The sequence below is a fragment of the Rhincodon typus genome, chromosome 40, assembly GCF_021869965.1.
Source record: "Rhincodon typus isolate 14 chromosome 40, sRhiTyp1.1, whole genome shotgun sequence".
Classification (NCBI taxonomy): domain Eukaryota; kingdom Metazoa; phylum Chordata; class Chondrichthyes; order Orectolobiformes; family Rhincodontidae; genus Rhincodon; species Rhincodon typus.
This window is the reverse complement of record NC_063371.1, coordinates 7,920,627-7,928,503: the sequence shown is the minus strand read 5'-3', so window position 1 is coordinate 7,928,503 and position 7,877 is coordinate 7,920,627. Positions and strand designations below refer to the sequence as shown.

The following is a 7,877-nucleotide window of genomic DNA, read 5'->3' as shown; positions in this document are numbered from 1 at the left end:
GATGCTACCTGGCCTGCTGTGTTTCTCCAGCTCCACACTGTTGTGTGTGAGACTTTGGATTGTAACACCTTAAGGTATCAAAGGAACCTCAAGCAAAGAGACAGCAACTTGAGATAATAAGGTGGCTGACTATCCAAATCCCGTTTCTCAGTTGAGAACAACCTCTTACAGACATTTATGTGCTTTTCCTTCCAGGAACGTAAAAAAAGTAGGTAAAAGATTGCTTTAACACAAGTGTGAGCAGTTTTATTCAACTGCTGTGTACTCGAGTGAGTCTAATATGCTGAGGAAGTGATAGTTTCAGAACAGCCAGTACATACCCCTAAATTATAGGGAAAGAAAGAAAAATAATGTCTCACTCCAAGTGCTGCAAATCAGTTAAAAAAGAATCAGGATAAAGGAATTTCAATCAGCATTTAAAATCAAGAATCCTGAAAATCAAGTGTTCAACTGCCGACATCAATGCAACCAGTGCGACAAAATGACAATAAACTCACTCCTTTGTTATTTCAAAAAGGCCCAGCTAAAGTGGCTCCTTTTTAAAGAGAAGTTAATTTGATCTGGGAGAAAGGTATTCTCAAGGGAAGGGATCTTTTATAAATTAACCTCTTGTAACCAAGACAGGGTGGGTGAATAAAGAAATACAGCCAGTTCATTGCTTTTCATCTGGAAACTGAACAGTGTGGGATATCCTGTCTGGAGCTGTAACACATTGGGGAGGGTCACGCAGGGTCTGATTTAACACATGGCAAATTCTTGTGATCTGGAACACACAGTCAATAAGGGTGGTAGAAGTAGCTTCAAATGTAATTTTCAAAGTACAGCAACAATTTGGATGAAGGTTAGAAAATTGCGGGAATATAGGGAAAGAGAGGCAGAGTCAAAAATCATTGGATAGCTTCACTAAAGATTCGTCACAGGCATGACAGGCTGACTGGCATTTTGATCTAGATCATTATATGATTACTGCTTCCCTGCTTGAGAGCTTCTAACTCAGCATAGCCTCATGATTGATCCGAGGTTAATACACTGCTACAAACTAGCTTTATAAATTTGACCAGGAGCATTTTACACTTACTCTTCCCATTTTGAAGTTTATTACTTATTCCCCTCGATCATCTCACAATGTGACAAACACCACTCTGTTTACAGAGAAAGCAGGCAGATACGTGGCCTGTCACAGAGCACTCTCATTATTACTGCTGATTTGGCTAGTAAGACTGGTCCAATGATGTCACTCACTCTGCCCCACATGCCACTCTACCACTTACCCAATATCATAAGGTCACAACTCAGAAAAACTGAAGTACTTGTTCAAAAATTAATCAACTGTGCATAGTCCTGACACAGATCACACACTGAATAAATAGCTCTTATGATTCCAATCCCGGTTGTCACCCGATTAGCCATACATTATTGGTCTCGCAATCATTTAAGCATTTTCTTCCATTTCACTGCATTAATCTTAATTTTCAATTTGGATTGTACTGAATTTCTACCCTTATTTGCACTCCAAAGACATTTTCCCTCATGCACCTAATATTGCAAAATCATGAATGAGTTTTTTGTATACATATTTAGGATTTGGCTATTCTAGTACCTATTAGATGTGCGATATTAGAATGCAGTTTTCAGTTCCAGTGATTGATGATAGGAACATCCGAGTCACGCATCAAAATCTACATGCTCTGGAATCATTCTTGCCAAAGTTCATGATTCATTGTCATATTCAATACAAGTTCTCAGATAGCTGACATCTTACACAGCAGGGGAACCTGGATTGTTGCCACTCCTCTAAGAATGTAAAGGGCTGCTGCAGTCATTTGAAATCATGTATTCTTTAAACAGTGAAAAATTTATATTCATATTTTCTCTTCAAATACTAAATGTAGATATACATCTCCTGTATCAAACACTGTCAGGACACGGACAGTATGGGGAATTCTGTCAATGATGTCACAGTCTTATATTTGAATGTGAGCAGAGATGCAGAGTTAAACGCAGTCTAAACCCAGAGATACCCCTCCGGTAACTTATTAAATCTTTCCCTTCTCACCTAAAACCTGTGCCCTCCAGTTGTGTCTCCCTAACTCTAGGAAAAAGACTTTGGCTATCACATTCTCCATGCCCATCATGATTTTACAAACCTCTATAAGGTAACCTCTCAACCTCCAACACTCCAGGGAAGAAAGCCCTCGCTGATTCAACCTCTTCCTATAGCTCAAGCCCTCCAGGCCCAGCAGCATCCTTGTAAAGCTTTTCTGCACCATCTCAAATTTAACAAATTTCTTCATACAGAAGAGCAACCTGAATTTTACACAGTATTCCAAAAGCGACCTCACTAATGTCCTGTCTAGCCGCTACAACTCCTATATACAATGTTATGATGAATGAAGGCAAGTGTGTCAAACACATTCTTCACCACCCTATCTACCTGCATCTCCACTTTCATGGAACTATGCACCTTCACCCCTTGGTATGTTTATTTGGCAACATTCCCCAGGGCATTACCATTAACTATATCAGTCCTACCCTGGTTTGCCTTACAAAAATGCATCAGCACACATTTATCTAAATTAAACTCCATCTGCCACTCCTCAGCCCATTGGACTAGGTCCCATTGTACTCTGAGATAATCTTCTTCCTTGTCCACTACACTGCCTATTTTGGAGTCATCTGCAAACTTACTAACCATACCTCCTATATTCACATCCAAATCATTTATATAAATGACGAAAAGCAGTGGACTCAGCACAGATCCTTGTGGCACACCACTAGTGACAGGCATCCAGTCCAAAAAACATCCCTCCACCACCTCCCTCTTTCTCCTAGCTTCAAACTAATTTTGTATCCAATTGGCTAGCTCCCCCTGGATCCCATCTGAGGTAACCTTACTAACCAGCCTACCATGGCACATCTTTTTGAACACGTCAATGAAGTCCATACAGACAATGTTTACTGCTCTGCCTTCATCAATCTTCTTTGTCACCTCTTCAAAAATACTCAAACAAGTTTGTGAGACATGATTTCCCACACATAAAGCCATGTTATCCCTAATTTGTCCTTGTCTTTTCAAATGCATGTAAATCCTGACACTCATAATCCCCTCCAACATCTTACTCACCACTGATGTAAGTCAATAGTTTCCTGGATTTTCCTTACAACTTTCTTGGAACCACATTAACCAACCTCCAGTTCTCTGCCACCACATCTGTGGTTATTGATGATACAAATATCTCATCAAGGGGCCCAGCAATCTCTTCCCTAGCTTCCCATAAAGTTCTGGGAAACACCTGATCAGGTCCCAGCGATTTATCTACCTTTATGCGTTTTAAGACCTCCGACACCTCCCATTTCTGTAACATTGACACTTTTTAAGATGTTGCCATTTATTTCCCCAAGTTCTCTAGCTTCCACGTCCTTCTCTACAGGAGATACTGACGTGAAATACTTGTTCAGTATCTCACCCATCTAGAATCATCATAGAATCATAGAATCCCTACAATGTGGAAACAGGCCCTACTAGTGATCTTTAAGGTGCCCTATTCTTTTCAGTTACTCTTTTGCCCTAAATGCCCTTGTAGAATTTCTTTGTATTCTCCTTAACTCTGTTTGCCAAAGTTATCTCATGTCCTGTTTTTGCCCTCCTGATTTCCCTCTTAAGTATACTCCGAATGCCCTTATACTCTTCTCAGGATTCACTCAATCCCACCTGTCTATAGCATAAATGCCTCCTTCTTATTCTTGAACAGAGCCTCAGTTTCTCTAGTCATCCAACATCCTCTACACCTACCAGCCTTGTCCTTCATACTAACAGGAATGTGCTGTCTTTGAACTCTTTTAAACTCATTCTTAAAGGCCTCCCACTTCACAACCATCCCGTTACTTGCGAATACCCTCCCCCAATTAACTTTGGAAGTTCCTGTCTAATACCATCAAAATTGGCCGTAATCCAGTTTAGATCTTTAACTTTTGCGGATCAGTTCCATCATTTTCCAAATCTATTTTAAAACTGGTAGAATTAAGATCACTTGCCCCACAGTTCTCCCCCACTGACACCTTAGTCATTTGCCCTGCCCTATTTCCCAACAGAGGGTCAAGTATTGCTCCTTCTCTAGTCGGTACATCCACATACTGAATAAGAAAGTTTTCTTGTACACACTTAACAATTCCTCTCCATCCGAGCCCTTAACACTATGATAGTCCCAGCCAATGTTTGGCAAGTTAAAATCCCCTACCATTACAACGCTAGTTTTCTTAAAGATATCTGAGATCTCCTGACATATTTGCCTCTCAGTTTAACTTTGTTTTTCTCTCTCCACAGATGCTGCCAAACTGGCTGAGCTTCTCCAGCACTTTCTGTTTTTATTTCAGTTGCTGGGGATCTGAAGTACTTTGCTCGTTAGTGACCAGAAAACAAAACGTTTTCTTTTTTTAGTAGGAGAGCATCAGGAGATTTTCAACATTCATCTTAGGCTCCTAATTAGGCTTTAATTTAAAGTCTTATAAGATCTCTGATCATTTGATACTCCCTCGATACTTCACAATGATATGTGCTTCTATTATGATACGTCTTTACAAACCTACTACATTTTCGTTTGTGAACAAAGGCAACCCAATTTGACCTAAGCTCTTAAATCTACTTCTCTTGAAAAATATATTAATACCCTAGTAGACTGATTTGTATCATCCACTTCAATAACCTTCCCTGAGTGGTAAATCAAAATGAAAAACTTACTGATATTGTCGTTCCTTTTGTAAGAGCATAGATGACGAACTTAAAACTTATTCAAATAGTTGCCCTAACTAGAATTAGTTCATTCATTCCTCATCATGGATGATACTCTGTAGTTTTCTGGGGTGAGTGGCTTCTTGGTCATCAGACAGACAAATGTCCAGAAATCATCAATTACTTTTTGTGGAGTGCAGTTTTGGGGATGAAGATGACCATATTATGACAAGCTACAAAGCTAAAACGTAACATTGCCTTGCACTTAACTTCACAGGTTGTTTTATCAACAACAATAAATGTTGATGGTCATGTGCTGGCTGTTTCCGATAACATGTTTGTGCACAACAACTCCAAGCATGGACGCAGAGCCCGTCGCCTTGACCCCACAGAAGGTATGTCCTTTTTGATAAGGTCTGATTACTACTTGCGCACATGCTATGGTGAAAAATAATAATTAGCATTGAGCCGAGTTCCACTTGCTCCGTGACTCTTGCTTTCAGTTTATGGCTCACTCGACTGTGGAAATATGAACTAGCTTCAGTGCTGTTCCTTTTTCATTTATTGCTGTGCACGAGAAAAAGTCAAAGGGTGAATTATTCAACTTACACATGACAGTTCATTATTCAAATAGAACTATTTAATGTTCGATTCATTTTCTTTCTCCTCTGATGGTCAAGTGACCCGTTTCTGTTTTAGCTAGTGGTTTCACCATTGGAATTTCACTGTGCAAAATGTCAGGAGCACAGACATATGCTTTCTATCCATGCTGTAATCGTATTGCTGAGACACTGGTTGGGATTATGGCCTTCACAGTCATAACATCTGTAAAATTAAATTCAATTTGTACTTTTACAAAGAAAACCTAAGGAAATCCCAATACCCATAAACATAGAACTGCCAGATATTTTTGGGAGCAGTGATTTAATCAACCGATGTCAGATACAAATAATTGTAAGCTGATTCATCAATCTGTTCAGAATTTACAGAACAGATCAGTTGATTGTGTGGAAATTGTTTTAAATGATAAAACCTAGGCTCTTAAGATGTTTCAAAGAAAAAAGTCAGTTGAAGTTAGACACATTGCAAAAAACTGGAAACTTCAAGGACAGAAAGAAATTGCATTTTGGTGGTACTTCGCATCAGCACTTCAGACAATTAGTTAAACACAGAAGTCACAGAATCATAGAATCCCTACAGTAAGGAAACAGGCCCTTCGGCCCAACAAGTCCACACCAAATCAGTTCTACCTCAGTCAGGCCCAACAAGCAGCAATGAGATCATGCGTTTTTGTGGTTAAAAACTGAGATATAAATGTCAGCCAAATTTTGGAAAACAGGTCATTTTGGACCACCTGAACAGGTTGACAAAGTTTTTCTTTCACCTGACATCCCTGATAACACATCAGTCACTGCGTAGCGATGATTGTTACCACTTAGGAAAAGTAATTCCTTCTGATCTTACTTCAATGTTTCAGTTTCATAAATACTTCATGTTAGTTATGTGCAACTGGATGGGGCAGTACACTCAAAACATTGGGCAAAAAATTTAAATTTTGGCCACAACTGATGACATTATGAAGAAGTATTAAAGGCCTCACTGATATAATACATTGTTCTTGCCTGATTTTAAAAATTTGTCAAATTTTTAAAGCGATTAACCAAGCCTTTGTGGAGGGCAGATGTCCATGATCCAAAAAATTGGCATCAATAGCTGTGATGTTCAGTCGGAGATACCACTAGGGAGGCCTGGAATGGAAATATCTCAGTGACACATTGAAGATGTGCTGATCTCAGGTTGGTCTCTGAGTGCATTGTCAGGGGACAGGAGGTTGCTTCCATTCAAGTGGGAGAGCTCAATTTAAACAATGGAAAAATAACCATACTTCGCACAAACATCCATGATCTGAAGAAGAATTAATTTTCCTCTTACCTTAAAGAAAAACTAAAATATGTCATAAACACATTTATTTCTGGTCCAGAAATGAGGTCAATATTGAAAATTTTTTCCCAAAAAATGTATAATCATGCTCAAGCAAATTATCTGTCTCATTCATTTTTCTGTGTGAGGATGCATTCAAGATTTCGTTAAGTAAGGATTAACATGACTGGGTGCTGCAGGGACATAGTGATTCACCTCTGCAACCCAGGCAACGGGAATAAATGACAGTCTGATGGCAGGAAGAAACCTATGAAATTAATTCAAGACAGTTTCACCCCAACTCTCAAAGATATGGTCGTCAGGTCATAAGCCAGAGTATAAACTGCAGTTCATTGGAAACTATGGCAATTTGCAGCCAGGTGGAAAATGGACAAATATCTCACAAAAGAAACAGAGAGAATTTTTTTGACACTGAAACTGAGCACTGTCGGGTGACCATAAAAATTTTACTCTGTGCTTAATTAATTTAAGTCTACTGGATGCCTCAAATATAAGTGGCCCTTTCCTAGTATTAACAACACCCACTTTGATCACAACATATTTGAAGGTAAGGAAAATAGAGTTAAAAATAAAAACGTTGAGCGAAGTGTTCTTGAAGAACATAAAATATCGTTTACTTGTTTGGCACTCATGGTAAACAGTCTGAACAAATTATTCTAGTACATGAAACATAACCCACCAAATGGTGACCAAAGGAGGAAAGGCTCCCAAATACATCAGCTTTTGTCTTCCATGCTTCAAAATAGTCTCCCAACAGAGAATAGGAATTGTTGTTTATGTTCTTCTTTTTAACAGAGTCTTCTGTAATTTGTAATGTTTGAGTGAACAGTCAACTTATAGAGACACATGGAAAAAAACTGGATTCAGAATTAATGCAAGCGTGAACTGTTAATGAGCTGTGCCTAAGTTTGACGTATTACGCAAACATTAACGATGTCTCTCAAGGTTCTAGCTCCCAAATGTCCTGCCACATGATGGAAATTTTAGTGATGCTTTGAGAGAGTCCAGTTCACCAAAAGTTCTGCAGTGTTATGTTAACTTGAACAAGGTTTTTTAGGCTTCTAAGATTTCCAATGATTTACAATACTCTGGAATCAGCAAGAAAGTCTCTCTGGTCCAAATGCTCCGAAGTTTGACTGTACACTGGAAATCTCAAAAACACTTGTACAGAGCAGTTGAAAATGTTCATTGTGCAAAGGTAAGTTGT

General features: G+C 38.9%; 1 protein-coding gene across 1 annotated transcript in view; it reads left to right on the top strand.

The window, feature by feature from the left end:
- The window catches only part of LOC109914284 (transcription factor COE2), a 247,157-nt gene that overhangs the window by 164,902 nt on the left and 74,378 nt on the right, over positions 1-7,877 (top strand). Inside the window, exon 8 of the mRNA XM_048618628.1 lies at positions 5,007-5,124. Coding sequence (XP_048474585.1) covers positions 5,007-5,124 — 118 coding nt within the window. The remainder of the gene's footprint in view (positions 1-5,006; positions 5,125-7,877) is intronic.